This window comes from Erpetoichthys calabaricus, chromosome 4 (assembly GCF_900747795.2).
Source record: "Erpetoichthys calabaricus chromosome 4, fErpCal1.3, whole genome shotgun sequence".
Classification (NCBI taxonomy): domain Eukaryota; kingdom Metazoa; phylum Chordata; class Cladistia; order Polypteriformes; family Polypteridae; genus Erpetoichthys; species Erpetoichthys calabaricus.
This window is the reverse complement of record NC_041397.2, coordinates 125,289,644-125,312,058: the sequence shown is the minus strand read 5'-3', so window position 1 is coordinate 125,312,058 and position 22,415 is coordinate 125,289,644. Positions and strand designations below refer to the sequence as shown.

Below are 22,415 nucleotides of genomic sequence, written 5' to 3'. Positions count from 1 at the left end.
CATCGTCCTGCACACGAGCGATAGCTGTGGCCCCGGTGACTATGGATCACGGGTCACCACTTGCCGCCAGGAGGCCTTTGAGGGACACTACACTGCACGAGCAGCGAAATCGCCCCCCTCCAGCCACTGCTTGCAGCATTCCCAGGCCGATGATGACGGAGCGGTAGTTACTGAGGCGCATGCGTCGCAGCTGCGTCCTCGTTCGTAAGTCGTAGGTCGGATGTCCATAACCTGGGGACTACCTGTATATAATAAAATACAAGGGTTCCTGGTAAAAATGAGGAGCTAGGAACAAGGCTGTGAAAAAATTAGGGCCTACTATTTGTGATGAGTGCCACAAAATTAATTAATCAAGGAGCACAGAGATCTCTTGTGTGGAACTTGTGTTTTATTAGGGCAGATCAGGTGGATGGCAGCAAACAGGATTATTAGAGCACAGTACAGTATTACAGTATGTGCAAGGTGAAGATCATGATTTTACGCCCACCTGAGTCTGGTAATGGGAAGAAATCATTTCAGGAATGATTCCAGAAATAGTATTGTGACAGGGAATGAGACAGAGAGAGTGAGAGAAAGACAGAGAAGTAGTATTGGTGGTAGTTTGGATGGCCAGAGGTACCAGGCAATCCACCAGAAAAACAGGAGTGTAATGCTTGCATCAGAAAGGCCTGGTGGGGCAGTCAGGGTTTTTTTTTTCCCTTTGATAAGTAACTTTTACACAACCTGTAGTTGTGCTTAGCATCATTGTCTGGTTGAAAAACAAATGAAGGCCCAATTAAGAGCAAACCTAATGGTAAAGCATGCCGCTATGTGATGCTGTGGTAGCCATGCTGGTTAAGTGTGCCATTAATTCTCAACAATTCTTTTTTTCACCTACCTCATCATCACGCTTCCTCCAGCATGCTTCCCAGAGGGAACAACACAGGAAGAGGTCATGTCTCATAAAGACATGGCAGCTGGAAACGAAAATCTAAAATTTAGATTCATCTGACCAAATGACCGATTCCCACTGGTCTGTCATCTATTGCATGTGCTGCTTGTCCCAGTCAAGTCCATCCATCCATCCATTTTCCAACCCACTGAATCTGAACACAGGGTCATGGGGGTCTGCTGGAGCCAATCCCAGCCAACACAGGGCGCAAGGCAGGAACCAATCCCGGGCAGGGCGCCAACCCACTGCAGGACACACACACACACACACCAAGCACACACTAGGGCCAATTTAGAATCGCCAATCCACCTAACCTGCATGTCTTCGGATTGTGGGAGGAAACCAGAGCACCTGGAGGAAACCCACACAGACACGGGGGAGAACATGCAAACTCCGTGTAGGGAGGACCTGGGATGCGAACCTTACCCCAGTCAAGTCACTTTTTCTTATTTATGGCTGTTAGGAATGGCTTCCTGCAAGCACTTCTACTACAAAGGCCTGCCTGATGAAGTCTGTGAATGTTGCATGTTGAGTTGTATTTGTGGGCTAAACTTTGGGAGACATTTATTTGGGCTCTGATCTGAGGTGCTCTTAAGCATTGATCTCTGAGGCTGGTGACTCTGATGAACTTGTCGTCTGAAGCAGAGGTGACTTTTGATCTTCCAGTCCTTTGTCAGTCCTCAACAGAACTGGTTTCATCAAAGCACTTGATGGTTTTTGCAACACCATCTGGAGACACATCCACAATACACTGACCTTCTTTTGTAAATTAATGATGGCCTCTTGCTTTTCTATGCAAATTCCATGTTTTTTTTTCCATATTATATTGTACCATAAAAGCAAAGAATGGAATGGGGCAAAATGAAGGTATTTATGTACTTCCTACATTAGTGTAACACCAGGGATTGGTTAAATGCACAAATGAACAGCTCCACCACTTATCCGTGTGCATTGAGAGAGGAGAATGATTAAATGATTGTGGCTTTGCACTGTTATCATTATGGCAAAAGAGAGATATTTTGAGGAATCTTAAATGTAAGGTAATCTTCATTTGTTAAGGGCATTTTTGTTCTGTGAATAATTCCATGTAATAATTTCCACAGTTTTGTTGTCTTTATGATGTAAAACATTATAAAGATAAAGAAATATCCATCAATAACTAGATGTGACTATACTTTAACATATATATATATATATATTTGCAGCTGGAGATCCACGAAGGGAGAAAAAAAGATATCACGTATCATAAAATAGTTTTTATTCCTGAGCTTTCAACCCCTATCAGGGGTCTTCATCAGAGGATAATGCTTAGACTTACAAGAATCAAAGGCAATATATAGTAACACATTCAGTGGGGGGTGGGTGGAGGTGATTAAGTCCGTATACAAACCGTATCACAGACCTTCTCTTCCATATATATATATATATATATATATACAGTAATCCCTCCTCCATCGCGGGGGTTGCGTTCCAGAGAAACCCGCGAAATAAGAAAATCCGCGAAGTAGAAACCATATGTTTATATGGTTATTTTTATATTGTCATGCTTGGGTCACAGATTTGCGCAGAAACACAGGAGGTTGTAGAGAGACAGGAACGTTATTCAAACACTGCAAACAAACATTTGTCTCTTTTTCAAAAGTTTAAATTGTGCTCCATGACAAGACAGAGATGACAGTTCTGTCTCACAATTAAAAGAATGCAAACATATCTTCCTCTTCAGAGGAAACAGAGAGGAAAGCAAACAAATCAATAGGGCTGTTTGGCTTGCGGTACAAAGCTGTTGAAGGAGGCAGCTCACACCCCCTCCGTCAGGAGCAGGGAGAGAGAGAGAGAGAAAAACGAAGTCAAAAATCAATACGTGCCCTTTGAGCTTTTAAGTATGCGAAGCACCGTGCAGCATACTTAAAAGCTGCACACAGAAGGTAGCAACGTGAAGATAATCTTTCAGCATTTTTAGACGAGCGTCCGAATCATCTAGGTGTGCGAACAGCCCCCCTGCTCACACCCCCTACGTCAGGATCACAGATAGTCAGCGCAAGAGAGAGAGAAAGAAAAGTAAGCTGGGTAGCTTCTCAGCCATCTGCCAATAGCGTCCCTTGTATGAAATCAACTGGGCAAACCAACTGAGGAAGCATGTACCAGAAATTAAAAGACCCATTGTCCTCAGAAATCCGCGAACCAGCAAAAAATCCGTGATATATATTTAAATATGCTTACATATAAAATCCGCGATAGAGTGAAGCCGCGAAAGGCGAAACGCGATATAGCGAGGGATCACTGTATATATATATAAATATATATATATATATATATATATATATATATATATATATATATATATGGAAGAGAAGGTCTGTGATACGGTTTGCATATTTGTAGCTGGAGATCCACAAAGGGAGAAAAATGAATCACGTATCATAAAGTAGTTTTTAATTTTTATAGGTAGTATATAAATATTTTACTGGATGTGTATGTAATTCTTTAGGTACACATTTAATTTATTTGTATTATTGTTTTGTAATGTTAAAAACCAAAGCACAGCCTGAGGCGTTTGCCTTGTGGCCGGCCCAGTGAGCGATAATATTTTTTAATGTATTAAACAGGCCACCTTAACTGCAAAAATTAAAGCTTTAACTTTTTTATAAATTAAATGATTTTTTAAAAACAGGAAAAAAAGTTTCAAGTGCATTCTTTATTGCAGGACTCTATTAAAATACCATTCAATTGAATTAAATTCAAAAGACCTTCTATGATGAATAAAAAATTTGGACGGTGTTTTCCCTCGCCCGGACGCGGGTCACCGGGGCCGCCCTCTGGAGCCAGGCCTGGTGGTCGGGCTCGATGGTGAGCGCCTGGTGGCCGGGCTTGCACCCATGGGACTCGGCCAGGCACAGCCCGAAGAGGCAACGTGGGTCCCCCTTCCCATGGGCTCACCACCTATGGGAGGGGCCAAGGAGGTTGGGTGCAGTGTGATTTGGGTGGTGGCCGAGGCAGGGACCTTAGCAGTCCAATCCTCGGCTACAGAAGCTGGCTCTTGGGACGTGGAATGTCACCTCTCTGAAGGGGAAGGAGCCTGAGCTAGTGCGCGAGGTTGAGAGGTTCTGGCTAGATATAGTAGGCTCACCTCGACACACAGCTTAGACTCTGGAACCAATCTCCTTGAGAGGGGCTGGACTCTCTACCACTCTGGAGCTGCCCCCGGTGAGAGGCTACGAGCAGGTGTGGGCATACTTATTGTCCCCCGACTTGAAGCCTGTACATTGGGGTTTATCTAGGTGGACGAGAGGGTAGCCTCCCTCCTCCTTCGGGTGGGGGGACGGGTCCAAACTGTTGTTTGTGTGTATGCACAAAACAGCAGTTCAGATTACCCACCCTTTTTGGATTCCCTGGAGTGGGTTCTAGAGGGCATACCTTCTGGGTGCTCCCTCATACTGCTGGGAGACTTCAATTAATGCTCACGTGGGCAATGACAGCGAGACCTGGAAAGGCGTGATTGGGAGGAATGGCCCCCCAGATCTGAACCCGAGTGGTGTTTTGTTATTGGACTTCTATTCTCATCACGGATTGTCCATAACAAACACCATGTTCAAGCATAGGGGTGTTCATATGTGCACTTGGCACCAGGACACCCTAGGCCTCAGTTCGATGATCGACGTTGTGGTTGTGTCGTCGGACCTGCGGCTACATGTCTTGGACACTCGGGTGAAGAGAGGGGCGGAGCTGTCAACTGATCACCAACTGGTGGTGAGTTGGCTTCGATGGTGGGGGAGGATGCCGGTCAGGCCTGGTAGGCCCAAACGTGTTGTAAGGGTCTGCTGGGAACGTCTGGCAGAGCCCCCTGTCAGAAGTAGCTTCAACTACCACCTCTGGCAGAATTTCGACCACATCCCAAGGGAGGTGGGGGACATTGAGTCTGAATGGGCCATGTTTCGTGCCTCTATTGTTGAAGCGGCTGACAATAAGCAGCTGTGGCAATAAGGTGGTCGGTGCCTGTTGTGGCGGCAATCCCCGAACACGTTGGTGGACACCGGCGGTGAGGGATGCTGTCAAGCTGAAGAAGGAGTCCTACCGGTCCCTTTTGTCTTGTGGGACTCTGGAAACAGCTAATAGGTACCAGCAGGCCAAGCAGAATGCGGTTTCAGTGGTTGCTGAGGCAAAAACTCGGGCATGGGAGGAGTTTGGGGAGGCCATGGAGAATGACTTTTGGAGGAGATTCTGGTCCACCGTCCGGTGTCTCAGGAGGGGGAAGCAGTGCAGTGTCAACTCTGTATATGGTGGGGATGGTGCGCTGCTGACCTTGACTTGGAACGTTGTGGGTCGGTGGGGGGAGTACTTCGAAGACCTCTTTAATCCCACTAACATGCCTTCCAATGAGGAAGCAGAGCCTGGGAACTCGGAGGTGGACTCCCCCATCTCTGGGACTAAGGTCACCGAGGTGGTCAAAAAACTCCTTGGTGGCAGGGCCCTGGGGGTGGATGAGATACGCCCGGAGTTCCTCAAGGCTCTGGATGTTGTAGGGATGTCTTGGTTGACACGTCTCTGCAACATCGTATGGACATCAGGGACAGTGCCTCTGGATTGGCAGACCGGGGTGGTGGTCCCCCTCTTTAAGAAGGGAGACCTGAGGGTGTGTTCCAACTACAGAGGGATCACACTCCTCAGCCTCCCTGGAAAAGTCTATTCGGGGGTTCTGGAGAGGAGGGTCCGTCGGATAGTCGAACCTCAGATTCAGGAGGAACAGTGTGGTTTTCGTCCTGGTCGCGGAACAGTGGACCAGCTCTACACCCTTAGCAGAGTCCTGGAGGGTGCATGGGAGTTCGCCCAACCAGTCTACATGTGTTTTGTGGACTTGGAAAATGCGTTCGACCGTGTCCCTCTGGGAATCCTGTGGGGGGTGCTCCGGAAGTATGGGGTACCGGACCCCCTGATAAGGGCTGTTCGGTCCCTGTACAACCGGCGTCAGAGGTTGGTCTGCATTGCCGGCAGTAAGTCGAACCCATTTCCAGTGAGAGTTGGACTCCGCCAGGGTTGCCCTTTGTCACCGATTCTGTTCATAACTTTTATGGACAGAATTTCTAGGCGCAGCCAGGGTGTTGAGGGGGTCCAGTTTGGTGGACTCAGGATTGGGTCACTGCTTTTTGCAGATGATGTTATCCTGTTTGCTTCATCAGGCCGTGATCTTCAGCTCTCTCTGGATCGGTTCGCAGCTGAGTGTGAAGCAGCTGGGATGGGAATCAGCACCTCCAAATCCGAGACCATGGTCCTCAGCCGGAAAAGGGTGGAGTGCCCTCTCAGGGTTGGGAGCGAGATCCTGCCTCAAGTGGAGGAGTTCAAGTATCTCGGGGTCTTGTTCACAAGTGAGGGAAGAATGGAGCGTGAGATCGACAGGCAGATTGGTGCGGCATCCGCAGTGATGCGGGCTCTGCATCGGTCTGTCGTGGTGAAAAAGGAGCTGAGCCGTAAGGCAAAGCTCTCAGTTTACCAGTCGATCTATGTTCCTACCTTCACCTATGGTCATGAGCTATGGGTAGTGACCGAAAGAACGAGATTGCGAATACAAGCGGCTGAAATGAGTTTCCTCCACAGGGTGAGAAGCTTAGTCATCTGGGAGGGGCTCAGAGTAGAGCCGCTGCTCCTCCGCATCGAGAGGAGTCAGATAAGGTGGCTCGGGCATCTGATCAGGATGCCTCCTGGACGCCTCCCTGGTGAGGTGTTCCGGGCACGTCCAACCGGGAGGAGGCCCCAGGGAAGACCCAGGACACGCTGGAGGTGCTATGTCTCCCGGCTGGCCTGGGAACGCCTTGGGATTCTCCCAGAAGAGCTAGAAGAAGTGGCCGGGGAGAGGGAAGTCTGGGCATCTCTGCTCAAGCTGCTGCCCCCGTGACCCGACCTCGGATAAGCGGAAGAGGATGGATGGATGGATATTAAAATACCCAAGTAAAATATTAAACCACAAAGGGTATAGTAAGGAACTTACTTTAGTTTTAGAATTAAACAGTAGCTCCTCCATCTGAGCTTCTGGTCAAGATGCTAGCATTATCCTTACCTCTCTCGCAGCTCTCTCTCCTGCCTGAACAGCACCCTCCATGTAACCACTCCATTCTGTGGCTGTCTCGGTTCCAGCAAAGTACAGTTTGCCCACTGGCTCACGAATCACTCTAAAAAGAGTTAATACACAGGATACAGTCATGGAATATCAAAGCAGCTGTAAGGATTATGGAACATACAGCTATCTCTGAGAAGTTACTCAAACAACAAACAATGTATCATAATTAGAAAGTGCTAAAAATCTACAAATCTACTGTGCACGTTCATTCAAACATCCTTAAAGAAGATCATAAGGAAATACATTACTGGCTGAAGCTCATTATCAGGAGCTACTCACATTTTTAGAACTATAATCCAGGAAATAACAAGTTAAGGCCTAATTTCTGAAATTCATGTACAAAATGAAAATACTGTACCCAACGTTGATTGTCTACAAATCTTTAAGAAACACACGATAATGATGATGCTGTAAGTGGATACTTAGGTTTAGCTGCTAGTGAAATAATGAAAAAATGTTTCTTTTTAGTGATGAAGAAAGTCAAATCTCGATTTGATGTTATTATAGAGATGCATATTATGGGCTAGCTTGTTTGGCTGAATGGCCTGTTCTCATTACAATTATTGTAATGAACTAATGTTGTAAGTATTAAGAGATGTTAATAATTTATTAAATTACATTTTGTAATAAAGAATAAATTAAATTGGATATTTTTTCATTGAGGGCAGCACGGTGGCGCAGTGGTAGCGCTGCTGCCTCGCAGTTAGGAGACTCGGGTTCGCTTCCCGGGTCCTCCCTGCGTGGAGTTTGCATGTTCTCCCCGTGTCTGCGTGGGTTTCCTCCGGGCGCTCCGGTTTCCTCCCACAGTCCAAAGACATGCAGGTTAGGTGGATTGCGGATTCTAAATTGGCCCTACTGTGTGCTTGGTGTGTGAGTGTGTTTGTGTGTGTCCTGCGGTGGGTTGGCACCCTGCCCAGGATTGTTTCCTGCCTTGTGCCCTGTGTTGGCTGGGATTGGCTCCAGCAGACCCCCGTGACCCTGTGTTCGGATTCAGTGGGTTAGAAAATGGATGGATGGATGGATTTTCTCATTGAATTTTAGTATATAAAGTAATAAATAACAATTAATGGACAGTCAAGTGATTAAAAACAAATTAAACTATTCTGACATTTTCATCTTTGATAAGTTATTTTAAGTGATGGCTTTAATTGCATAGATTATATAATTTACTATGAAATCATGCTTTCTAGCAAAAGATAGTTGTTGTTACTATATTCCTTGCATAGATTTTTCAACATTTCTTACCTGCCAAATTGGGTCATGATGCCTGGAGGGAAATACACAGTGTAGCAACCACCAGAGTACTCCTCCTCACACCAGTTTTTCTCTTCATAATGTACTGGCTGAATTGCAAATAAAGGAAAGCAAAAATGATTCATCAGCTATGAACAGAACAGCATGCAAAATGAAAATGTCACTATCATGTATATAAAAATCATCTCCATCTGCCTGTAATATTGTAGATCCATTAGCAACTACTGGAGGGAATGTGGGAATTGAAATGGCACTGGGGAGAAAAGAAGTAGCATGAATATGCTGGAATAAGGTGAAATGATTGTGTCAAGGACGATGTATGCATTTATAGCCAGTCTCCAAGATTTATTTCTCTTATAGGTTAAAAGTATACCAGATCTAAACAGGGCCCATTTGATACTAAGTTGATGCATAAATTCCACTTATCTATTATAGCATTGGGACCAGTTTATTCCAGTAAAGTATCAAGTATAAAACAAGCATCAATCCTGGAGGAAATGTCAGGATGAAAATTATGAAAGCAGTGTGCATCAATGCCTTTACTGCTCTTAACCCTGGCTACTCAAAGGCAACAAAGCAACACCTGTCCAAGGTTTTGGTCTTTTGCAGTTGGGTTATGGAAATATAAATGAAGCCTAATTTAAAAAAAATGTATTCAACAGAGACATTCCTGCATAAACAGAGAATATCCAGAGAGTTACACTCTTATTTCACAAACAAAAAAGGTATGGAAGACTGTCCTTTTCAAGAAACTAGGTATTACATAGAAAATCTCACCACACTGTACAGTCTGTCTATTTTAACATCCTGAATGACAAGTCAACAGTTATTCAGTTCTGTAGAATATCTATCAGAATGCATGATTGAACAGTTTATCGATTTTTTTGGTAATGTGTATTTATAAGTACTGTATATTATGATCATTAACACAATGGTACTGTATATAAATATTGATATTTTAGTTTCATTTAGATGTGCTTTTAATTTTTCCTTTTTCTTGTTCTGATTTTCCATCACTTCCATAGTGGTACTTCAGTTTAGTACTGCAGGGCTTGGCATGTTACTGGGCAAAATAATTTGAACAAGTGTCACATGTACAGATTTCAAATGAAGCCTGCACACTCAATTTCTGTGTTCCAAATCCAGCTATGTATTTAAGTCTTTTTCTCTTCTGCCCTTATTGAAAGACCTTAAAAATCTTATTCTACTAACAAATACTGTAAATATAACCTCCATTCCTTGGTGCTTCAGCTCAAAAATGTTTACAGTTCTGTTACATACCTACATCACCTTATTTTCAAAAACCAAATTAAACATTTTTGCACAAAGGTCTCTAATGAAGAAGTCTTGATAACTGATGATGTTTGACTGTAGAACTATGTCTTAGAAGTATTGATTTTGTTCCCACATTACATTAATAGAAGATCTGATAAAACATTTATTTTGATGTGCAATTTATCGATGTATTGTTCTATTGGTAAAAAAAAAAAATCAAATAATCTGACAAGCAGAGTGGAAAAGCGAATAATGGAGTATAGAAGTACATAATTTGACTTTGTTTACCTAAGGTAGGAGAGGGATATTTTAGTTTTAATACAATAACAGTAGACTGTTAACTACCTGCTTGTACTTAGCTACCTGTGTTTTTTTTTTTTCTTAATATGCAAAATGGCTGCATATAGACATCAAACATTCTGTAGTGTTCAGAAAGATTTTAAAGAAATGATAACAAATTCAGCCTGAACTTACTGTAATATAATAATTATCTAATTAATCCTCCTATGCATGCCTCCGTAGCCATATAATGTCAACAGGGAATATTCCCCTGCGTTTGATTGTGTTAATATCTCTGATAATTTAATAGCTGCAACCAGTGACATGGGGCAGTAATATTACAATAAAAGGTAATTGGAGCAACAAATGAAGTGTATTTTGTACCACTATCATTTCAGAAGCACTTTTACAATATCCAGAACAAGGATGTCCAGGAAGGTAAAACTGTAAACAGAAAAGTTCTCAATGTCATCTCAGTCCTTAAATGTTGTTAAACATCAGTTCTGAAAGCTCTGTAATTACTGTGTCATGTTTGAATGATATGATGTGTAATGTACATAGTTCCAGAAATAACTGTGTACTTTAATTTATTCTATTCATATATTTATAATTATGCAGTTGCCTCAAAATACATGTTTAAGATATTTATTATTGTTCTTTTATTATTTATAATTACCTTGCGTGCAGTTTTCACACATTTCATTTGCTATTACTTTGGTCTGTTGTAATAAAAGAAGGCATCTGTGTTTTCTACAGCCATTGTGTGTGCAATTAGCAACGGTGAACCTTCCCTGGGGCTCTGCATGGGCTTCGACTGGTACTGAATCCAATACTGGGTCATGAGGGACTGACGCCTTTTCCAGCAGCACAGAGCACAAGGTGGAATCAGCCTTGGACAGGTCATCAGCCATACTCACACATGTATCCACACTCATGTTCACACAATTTGTAATTGTAAATTAACTAAAAATGCCTATTTTTTGGGATGTGAGAGAAAAAACCAGCACAGATGTGGAGAATATGTAGATTTCACCTAGACAAATGTCAGGTCTCTAGGATCCTGGATCTGTGAAACACCAGCAACGCATTGCAACCATTTTGTCTGGGTTTATATTTGAAAATATTATTTTTTAATTTAACTGATTTATGTTTTAAGTAGTAACACAGATGTGATTTACGGTAAAATTTACAGCATAGTTTTAGCCTAGGTACTTGACTCCCTGATAAACAAGGCTTCAGTTGGGAGAGGTTTTTGCAGTTTCTCTGGGGGTGGGGGGATGGTATAGCAGGCTGCTTGCTGTTTGGGATTATTGACAAATTTACAAGACAAAAGATGCTGAATGGAGAAGTGTGAGCGGATTTAAGGTGGGCTGGATTTACGAGTTTTCTCGTAAACTTTGGTAATCCTAGTGTTAACCTACACAATATTGATCAACCATTTTAATTATCCTGAATTGGACTGAAGCTGGTTTGAGAAAGTCATGTATGTTATTTCTTAATTTGCTATGAAAAGAAAACTTACAAGTAAATTTGTATCATGTTATATTTTATTCTAGCTTATGGACGCTCATGTTTTAGTTGTTGTGTTTATTACAAAAAAATTAAAGCGTTAATATCCTAATCAAATAAATCCAATGCCTAGACTGAAATTCACTGAAGTAAATATCGACAGGAAAGTGTCAAACATGACAGTGTGTTATAAATGTAGAGGACACTTTTTATTTATAAGCAACTTCGAAGACCATACAATCATCTTACATGCAGTGCTTCTTCACTTCCAAGAACTCTTGAATAAATTTCACAGATCCTTCTTCTCCTAAATAATAACCACAAAAAATATTTATTTTAATGGGTAGAGTATAATATATGCAAAAGTGTTTTCCCTTCCAATACAATTTTGAATCAGAAATTAATAACTGTTTTTAACTGAAACTTTGTTTTAGCCTAACACAATCATTTCCTGGGTATAATAAACAGATTAAGAAACAGCAAACATTTTTCTATGCATCACATTTACTGGTCCTGTCATTTCCATTAAGGTATCATGAGGGAATGGAGTTGATCTCAGTATCGCACTGCACAAATCAGTCCTAGAGCCGATATACACGTCCATTGTAAGACTATACCCACATATATTATATTTTACTGAGCAGCACAAATAGCTGATAAGTTAAAGTGTAGTACAAAATATTTACCTCTCTTCTCTGGATAAACTTGCCAATTTTCTTGCCTTACGTGCAAGGATAAACCTAGAAAAAAATACAGTTTCTTTTTACTCCAAAGATAATGTAAAAAGGGAATTGGATACAGTTTAATTTTTGAATTGCAGCATGCAGATGAAGGCACAATTTATAGATTACAAAGTCAAGTGAGAGCTTCCAGACTACATGCATTTGCCTGATATGCAAACAATGTGTAAATAAATGTTTTTTATATAATCCCCATAATAAACTCAACATATTAAGTTGCTCTCCAGTGTGTAATTTTTGAGATAGAGCTGCTGTAAAAACAAGCTATCTTAATGATAACCTTGAATAATATAGACATACAAACACAGATATATTTCCCCTGTGTAAATCTGCAAGAACATTAAGGAGATTTATACTATTTAAAGAAACAATTCAAATACATAAACCCTCAAAAACCTAATAGTTTTTGGGATCTTTTAGGAACTATTGATTAATAACTGAAATGCTAAGGAGCTAAACACACATTTTATTTTCCATCCATCCATTCAATTTCCAACCCGCTGAATCTGAACACAGGGCCATGGGGGTCTATTGGAGCCAATCCCAGCCAACACAGGGCGCAAGGCAGGAACCAATTCTGGGCAGGGCGCCAACCCACCATAGGACACACACACACACAGATCAAATTCACACTAGGGACAATTTAGAATCGCCAGTCCACTTAACCTGCATGTCCTTGGACTGTGGAAGGAAACCGGAGCACCCAGAGAAAACCCATGCAGACACGGGTAGAACATGCAAACTCCATGCAGGGAGGACCCGGGAAGCGAACCCAGGTCTCCTAACTGCGAGGCAGCAGCGCTACCCACTGCGCCACCGTGCCGCCCCACATTTTATTGGAAGTTTAAAATTGCAATAAAAAGAGATGATTTTGTACGAAAAAAATCTATTTCAATCAAAATGCAAGCCTCTTGACTTCAGTAAATCAAAATACAAGGATCTCTAGCAAAATTTATCATCCAGTACTATAGATGGGAGTAAGGGGGTCCTGTGCATTATGTCTGATTCTTTGTGACAAATTATGCTGTGCAACAGGGGTGTCAAAATCAGATCCTGGAGGACCACCATTGCTGCAGGTTCTCATTCCAGCCACTTTCTTTATTAGTAAGCAATTTCTACTGCTGATGGAACAGACTTCCTTTGCCTTCATTTTAATTGCTTTGCATTTTAAAACTCAGATCCCTTATTTTTTTCTTTTTTTTTCCCTTAATCAGAAGCAAAATAATAATGAGATGCAAAGCAAACCAACATATGGTGAACAAACTCAGGGGTCTGAAACTTAATTGCTAGAGGGCCACTATTTTTCTCTCAAACTAGTTTCTTTATTAAAAGTCTAGTGTTGCTCTTAATAAAACATATTCTTTAATTCTGTAGATTGTTAGTTATCTCATTCTGTCACACCAGCCATTCTAACAAACCAAACTATTGATTTTGTTTGTTTCAGAGTGTTGGGAATTGGAACACCTTGATAAATTTTATTTTTATGTAAAATAATTTTCATCCATTTGTGAGTTCTAATCCCAAGGAATGTTTCTACCTGTGTGTTTGGTATTAATAATTTAAGATAAAAATAAGATAAAAATAAATATTTTTATATTTAATTTTAGGTGCATCACTTACAATTTTGCTTCCCTAGCACTTTATTAGTGGATTAGATGTGTGACACAGTTGCCATGGACTGTCCATGAAGAGGCACTATGCACAATATCACTGTGCTGTATCTAATAACCTTATGTAGAACTCAGTACATTGTCCAACGTCACATACTAAAACCTTGAACAGTCTCAGTTTTGTGATCATAGTGTTTAAAGCTTTCTTGTTAATGATTCATAGCATGTCACTTTTCAACCAGGTTTTAGCATATAGGTTCTGGTGACAACTCATTATTTGATTAATGACCCTCTGACAATTCTCATTTTGTCTTTGCTCGTGATTTTGATCTCTGTTTTTAGACAATGGGATTTATAAGTTTTAGATTTTCTTGAAAACACATGTATCTCCTGGTCCGTTTTTACCACCAGATGCTCACTAACTCTGTTATCAGCAGGCATTTTGGTGAGGTCAGCATTAACTAAAAATGCAGATAGACTGGGCCTATGCTGAAGTCCAGCTGACCCAACTCTGGATACTCATGACTGGCACAGTGTTATCAAAAGATTTCGTAGGCCAGAGTTGGCAATCATTTCTCAGACCCTTTTTTCTATTTTTCCTATTTTATTGTCACTGATATTTTATAATTAAGTTATAAGTATTAAGTAATAAATTAAGTTAGTAGTAGTAGTAGCAGTAGTAGTAGTAGTAGTAGTAGTAGTAGTAATGGTTGCAGCAGTAATAGTAGTATTGTAATGTGTACACAGTACAGTGAAATTCTTAATTTATGTCTGGCTTGAGTGTAGTCCCTGCGATTGTGGCTAGGAATCTGAGCTGTTTCCATAGGTCAACCATCAGCTGCCAGTCTTATGCCTTGGCAAGTGCCCCTCCTGGTGACAGGTGAGAGCAGGCAGTCAATCTACTATAGCTTTTGAGCATCTGTTTGCTACATGTTAGAGTCAACAGGTGTAGATGCCACAGGGACGGGATGAGCATCCCGGCCAGACGAGGGGATAAATCCTTGCCTGGACAGGAAGATCCTAGCAGGCAGACAGGCATCCCAGCTGGGGAGGAGAAGGGGATCAGACCCAAAAGGAAGGACCAGAAGGGATGAAAGGACAGCACACTGAAGACGGAAGATGTCGCTGGGGGCTTTTTAACTCCCCATAGACGCTAGATGGCAGCAGCCCTCCATGTGTGCCGTGGAAGTACTTCATTCAAGCAATCACCCTGGCACCGGAAGTACTCACAGGTCCATAATAAAAGGGACCACACTCCCTTACCCAGGCAAGTCATAGCTGGGAGGATATAGAGTAATACTCAACTAGAGGAGGGCAGTGAGGTGCTAAAAGGAGAGGTATAGTGGAGAGAGAAAACTGGTTTATTTGTGCTTGTGAGACTTTGTGGAGGAATTGTATAATAAACCTTCCATTATTTGAACCTGGGACTTGGTGTGATTGTGTTTACGGGTTTGGAGCTCACTGACACCCCTGGGTTCCATCACACAGGATACTAGTGGATTTTATGTTCCTTTAAAGAAGAAATGGATTTCAGGATCAGACAGATGTTCCCAAGATTTCCAGAGGCGGACCTTCACAGTCATTCCCATGACATTTCCAAATGAAGTTCCCAGCCAGATCTTAAAAATCTTTCCTGGTCATTCAGTGACAAAACGTAGAATTAAAATGTGGGTTCAGCAAAGAGTTTGACTGCCAAGAGAATTAAAGAGCTGTTGTAGATGTGAAGAAAGAGGGTATTCTGCTTGTTACATGTGGAAAAGTGCATAAAGCATCAGACAAACATGAAATCAAAAATCCACATTACCTATGCCCAGAAGGGCAGCCATGCTTTTGTTTTGTCCGTTTTATTCCTCCTTGTATTTACCCATTCCTTGTTCTATTGTGTTAATAACGCTTTCTTGTGTTATTGTATTATTAATAAATAAACCAGTTTTGAGTACGTTGATCTTATTGCGGTCAATGTGTTTTCAGCAATGGCTTACAAGTGTCCCTTACTTGTTACATGGCCTAATCTTTAGCAAGCTTGGACTCAGGAGTTCAAAGGCTTATTTGAGATAGGAAAAAGTAATATGTAGGTAGAAAGTGGAACTGATGACCCAGTGCCTTATACTTATTAGAAGGCCTAGACAGGCAATAGCAATATTTTTTTTTTGTGCTGTGTCTCGTTTCATTCCTACTTTGTATTCCCCCATTTTATAAATATTGGCCTTGTTGGCATTTGTTCTGGGACCTCTCGAGAGTAGCCCCTTTGCTACACTGGTGTGCTTACTTTTGTTTGACTGAAACACAAATGCTATATAATGGGGTTCCCTGTCCTGTATGGTATGCTGTATTGCAGTGGGCTTACATCACGAGCCATCTTACTTTGTAGATATGAACTGTGGTAACTGCCAGTGGCCAGCCATGAACCTAGAATGTATGGACTACAACAGCCCTCACAAGCAGCCTCCTAGCATAATTGGCATGGCCTTGGCTGTGTAGATGCTGCATCTGAACAATGGAAGTGAAACATTTTTTGGTGACGTCAGCTGAGCTGTCTACTCAGCCCCTACTTTACTACCTCTGACACCACATGTGTAGTTCAAATTGTTTTCTGAACAGAAGACAGTCCTTCATGTTGTTGCTTGTTTGGACGCCTTCTTCATCTCAGTTTCAGACAGTGTGAAATGCTTTGAGCATGGTGAAGATACTATACAAATAAAATGCATTATTAGTTTCATTAAAATTACTAATAGTGTAGTAATGATTTGATCCTCTAAGAAATTCACAAGAATGTTTGCTGCTGTGACATCTTTTATTGGAGAGCAGTCCAGTCAGCTTTAAACATTTGTTTTTCATTTGCTTATTCACTAACATTATTTGATTCAATTTTTTAATTGCACTTAGCAATGAGGTATAAATAGCCAGCCCAGTTCAAACTACTGCACACAGCATTGACTCGTTCAAATGTAGCAGGTTGAATAAAATACTTAGAAAAACATAAATGAGGTAAAAGATGAGGATTGATGATTACTAAATCCATTCTGGTCTGCTAAATATTTGTTGACAATCTCAAAAAATAGAATTTACAACAGGCAGAAATTCCTAACACAGCAGAATGACAGTAGGAACAAGCCATTTTAATTGAATGACATGATCAATAACAGCAAGACCTGATGTCTAATTAAGAATGTGGTTTGATGAAACACTGGCAAACACTCTCGACCTCCAGGTCTGGGATAGGGGACATCAAGATTGCAGAATGAAAATGAAAAAGGTGATTTCATTATTTTCAAATCAATCTTATATTGCAAGAAATGTAAATAAAAAGAGGTGTTAGCTGAAAATTACAAAGTTGAGACTTTTGCAAAACCTTTAACAAGGACACAATTTGTTTTAATGTATGCACTCTATCTTCTCAGTTTATTAATAAATGAAGACAATCAATGGTCAGTTGTAAATGTTTGATTACAATGATCAGCACTGCTCCCTGTGAGCACATACGTTCTGGGTTCAAATCCCAGCCCAGTTACTGCCTATGTAGACTTTGCACATTCTCTCTGTATCCTTTTTCTTTTATTTGTTATTAATTGGGAACTATAATTTGGCTACACATGAGTAAGTGTGATTGTGTCTTTTAGGGTGTCCTGCAGTGGGTCAACACCCTGTCCTGCCTTGGATCTGGTGATCCAGAATACTTGCAGGCTTCCTGTGATTGTGAGCTGGATAAGCAAGGCAGAAGATGGAGAGACCATATAATTTGATTAGTGTATGAAAATATGTAATGTTAAAAATAGCTTTGCGGAATTAAAATACTACAAAGCTAAGTTTACTATTATATATTACTAAACAGAAACTTGTAAAACCTTTTATTATCTGTGAGAATTAATGTACAGCTGAAAATGTATCCATACAGCTTTTAGCTCACCTTGTCAATCATAGGTTTGCAGAGTGCCACAGCTTATGCCTGCAGTACTGGGAGCAAGACAGGTATCTAATCTAGATAGATATTAGTCTACTTGTGAATTTACTCACTATGGGGCACCAGTTACAAATTAAATCAACATTAATATCCTGTGACAGGATGAAACAGTTCTATAACTATAATAAACTTCAGCAAGTCATAGACGGTGAATGACCAGACCTAGTACTGAACTCTGGGCCTTGGAGTTCTGAGATGGCAGTGCAAGTCATATGATTTATTTTATTTAAAAATGTTTTATTAATTTCACAAGACAAGAAATGTAGAGGTAATGCTGGATTTTACTGACCCCATTATGGCTGGAACTGTTCCATCTGGTTTGGTGTCATCCAAGGTGAGCCCAATTGGAGCTTCTTCTTCTTCAATAACCATACTGCCACAGTAGCCTTAAACAGCAAAATGAAGAAAAGTCATTGTATGACATATTACATATTTTAAATAAATTATCAATAAAATAACAGACTGAAACAAGAAAAAATATGGTATTATGTTATATTACAAATACAGCACATTTCTGTCCTACTGGTAATGGTATGCCTCTGTTCATAAAAGATTCACTACACAATAATATCATTAGTATTTACTATCACAACTTGTTACCCAAAGTTTCTGAAGTATTTCCAGCTGCTAAGACTATGGTATGGTAGCAAGCCCTATCAGAATTAGGTTGGAGACAATTATGTTAGAACATTAGAACCAGACAGTTAGTACAGGAGCACACTGACACATAATGGAAGTACAAATGGACTAATGGGGCAGCAATTTGTAGAGTCTATGCCACACCCTACTGTTATTACTTCCCATATCTACATAACATGAAGTCTGACCATTCCTGTGAAAAGATTAGTATTAAAATATTAAAAAAAAACTTTTGAGGGTTACTTAATGTGAAAAAATATATCATATAAACAGAGGAAAGCCCATGTAGGAAGTCAACATTAGTCATTTTATAGTAGTTTCCAGATCAGATTTATTTTTAGTAATTAAGACTCTTAACACTTATATGGATACATTTTAATTCATTAAACTTCTAAGTAAATTTAAAAAGAAAAAAACTTTATTCCAAACTTTTTAAACAATATTATATATACACATAATATTTTCTCCTAGTCCAGTCTTTCCTCACAGCAGACTGCTTTACATCTCTTAAATGACTGTATGACTTCCAATGGAAGCTTTTAAATATTTATTGTCACTAACGTTTGTTACAGTATTACTATAAACAGATGATAGCAGTAGGACATTATCTGGAAGGAAGCCCTAAACGGTCATTCCTTTATTCCATTTGCCATTAATTTAGCTCTGACAATGTCAATCAGGATAAACAACTTTTGAAAATGCAGTGTTATAAATTACAAGTATTTTCTGCTTCACTGCATTTAGTTTTCTTAAATGAACATTACTAGATGCTTAACAAACCTTATTATAAAGGTGATAATGAGCAAAATAATATCAAATTTTGATCCTTTTTGTCAGTTCTAGGTAATAGCCAACTTTTAGTGAATAACTGGTGTAGAAGGGGCACTATACAGGCGCCCGACCTGGCACAGAAGGACACAGAGGCACGTATAAAACAAGGACTTTTTATTTTCTTCTTCACCCGTGGGCGCACGTCTTCTCAGAGACCCACAGGCAATACACAGTCCCAAAAACACTCTTTCCACACAACAACAATTCTTTCTCTTCTTCCACCTTGGCACCACCACTCCTCCCAGGCAACCTCGTCCTCTTCCTCCCGATTCTGGCTCATGAGTGGTGGATGCTGGCCCTTTTTATAGCCCATCCGGAAGTGCTCCAGGTGCTTGACCACCTGTGGCTAAGTGCACTTCCGGGTGGGGCTGCAGAGATGTCCAGGTGGGTTCCTGGCTCCATGCAGCACCCCCTGGCAGCCACCCCAGCTCCCCACAGGGTTGTGGAGAACTCCATCTCCCAGGAAACCCTGCGGGAAACTGAGGCACCAGCGTCAGCCGGGGAGGCTGCCACCAAGTGTCCCGGGGGAGGTAGTGAGATGTCCATAGCTGCTCCCCCGAAACATAATATCTATCTATCTATCTATACAGAAGGGGCGTCCCGGCCGGGCATGGGACCCGGCCACCTGTCACACTGGTTATGCCATTTTTAACAACAGTAACTACAGCCAGGTATTTCCTTTAATCATTCATCAGTCCATCACAATGCCATTGAGGTTTTGATGCACTTTTTTGAAGAACTGTTTCAACTCACTGACATGTGGGTTTTGAAGCATCAACTAATTCTGCTACACACCATCTCAATAGACTTTAGCTAGACAATTACAGAACTCGATATTTCCTTTTCTTCAACCATTCTGATAAACTGTGGATTTGCTTGTGTATTTTAAAACCCTGACCTCTCACATGACCCTACAGCTCTTCAGATTCACTTGATAGATAAATGGCTCGACAGTTTCCTGAAGCATCATCAGATTTCAGAGTTTCCTTAATTATGGGAACTCATCTAGTTCCTGATGCTGCAAATCACCCAAAACTGTGAAACCATTACCAGCATCTTTTGAATAAGCATTTGCTGTGTAATGGAAGGCTAGCTTTTAATTGGTCATAATGGGGGTCCCATGTCAACTCAAACATACACCTTTGACTCATCTGTCAACATAAAATTATTCTATTCAATTTTAGCAAATAGGACGAGTATTTATGCTTTACATCAGTAAGCAATAGTTTTCAATGACTTGCTTCTCTATCACCCATTTTAATTTAATCCACTGTCTATTGTTTACTTTATAAACACTGGTTTTTACAGAAGTAAGAGACAAACTTTCAGATCTCTGCTGATGTACTAAGGTTTTTCAAAAACATGAGCATGATGAGTCTCAAAATGGGTTGAACTGGGAAAATAGCAAGAAAGTCAGTCAGTCATTTTGTAACCTGCTTAATTCTGAACAGTATCATGGGGGTGCTGGAGCCTATCCCAGCTAGCATAGGGTGTAGGGCAGAAACAAACCCTGGATAGGGCACCAGTCCATTACGGGGGCAAACATAGACATACACACCCCAAACACCCACCAGGACCAATTTAGTTTTGCCAGTCTACCTAACCTTAGGGTGAGAAGCTCAGTCATCTGGGAGGGGCTCAGAGTAGAGCCGCTGCTCCTCTGCATCGAGAGGAGTCAGATGAGGTGGCTCGGGCATCTGATCAGGATGCCTCCTGGACGCCTCCCTGGTGAGGTGTTCCGGGCACGTCCAACCGGGAGGAGGTCCCGGGGAAGACCCAGGACACGCTGGAGGGACTATGTCTCCCGGCTGGCCTGGGAACGCCTTGGGATTCTCCCAGAAGAGCTAGAAGAAGTGGCCGGAGAGAGGGAAGTCTGGGCATCTCTGCTCAAGCTGCTGCCCCCGTGACCCGACCTTGGATAAGCGGAAGAGGATGGATGGATGGATAGTCTACCTAACCTGCTTGACTTTGGACTGTAGAAGGAAACCGGAGCACCCAGAGGAAACTCACTCACACATGGAAAGAACATGCAAACTCCACACAGGGAGGACTCGGGTATGAGCCCTGGTCTCCTGTCTGTGAGGCAGCAGCACTACCACTGCATGACCTAGTGAAAATGTGAAAAAACTGATTGCAACGTTCACAGGTTGGATCTTGCCCTGGAAACATTTTGGACAATTTTAAACAACACTGATGTGCCTGATATATACTTTTAAGTTGGATAATTATATGCTTTGCGCATATGGAGCCTGAGTGAATTCTATGCATTGCTACCTTCCACTCTCTTTCTGAGATGTTGAGTGAGAGATCCTTTTCCCACCAGACTCTGAGATCTTTGAAAGGGATGAACTTTAAAATGTTTTTATATATGACCTAAATGCTGTCTGAGTCCTCGAGACTGATCGATATTTTTTCCGGAATAGAGATAGCTGGGAGGTGAGAGAAACTGTGCAGGTTTTGTTTAACAAAGTTTGTAATTTGAAGGTAGTGAAAGAAATGTCTTGCTGGAAAGTCAACTTTGAAGTGTAATTGTTTGTAGGATGCGAAGACGTTGTCTATGTACAGATCTCTAAGTAATTTAATCCCAAAAGTTTTCCAGAAATTAAAAACTGTGTAATCTGTGTAGGTGTCCCAAATAAAAGATTCTCTGTCTTAAAATACTTCCTACATTGTTTCCATATTCTGAGTGAAATGAAGCACAATTGGGTTTTAGCCTCATTGAGCCATATCTTTTGGGCATGCACCGAATTAATGTCATTTTGGACCAAAAACTTTCAATGCCTTTTAGACAGCCTTGGTGTCACAATCCCTCCTAATCCATTAACAGCTGTGTTTGGTGTACTTCCAGATGGGCTTAAAGAGGAAAAGGACAAACAAACTGTAATTGCATTTACTACATTATTGGCATGTAGACTTATCTTGCTCAACTGGAAGAATGCTAAATCACCTCTTTTAAATCAGTGGGAACTGATGTATATTATCTAAAACTGGAAAATGTGAAAAAGTTATTTACACATTTTTCATTTCCCACTTAAGAATGAAGAAACAAATCTGGAAGAGCACACTTAGGACTTCAGCTCTGTCTCCCCCTCCCAGTTCAGACCCATGAAATGCTAACATAATGAGGAGACATCGTCAATTCAAATGTGATAAGGCTCTCAAAAGAACTTGAACATATCTTCTAATGGCAATACATATTCTAACGGTGATACAATGTAACTACAGTACTTCAGTAACCACCTTTGTTTCTAGCAAACTCTGACAATTAAACAGGATC

General features: G+C 41.1%; 1 protein-coding gene across 1 annotated transcript in view; it reads right to left on the bottom strand.

The window, feature by feature from the left end:
• mao (monoamine oxidase) overlaps window positions 1-22,415 on the bottom strand; it is a 167,504-nt gene that overhangs the window by 17,698 nt on the left and 127,391 nt on the right. The window contains exons 9-13 of the mRNA XM_028799762.2: window positions 17,958-18,054; window positions 12,044-12,097; window positions 11,607-11,664; window positions 8,286-8,383; window positions 6,981-7,092 (exon numbers count right to left, since the gene is read on the bottom strand). Coding sequence (XP_028655595.1) covers window positions 6,981-7,092; window positions 8,286-8,383; window positions 11,607-11,664; window positions 12,044-12,097; window positions 17,958-18,054 — 419 coding nt within the window. The remainder of the gene's footprint in view (window positions 1-6,980; window positions 7,093-8,285; window positions 8,384-11,606; window positions 11,665-12,043; window positions 12,098-17,957; window positions 18,055-22,415) is intronic.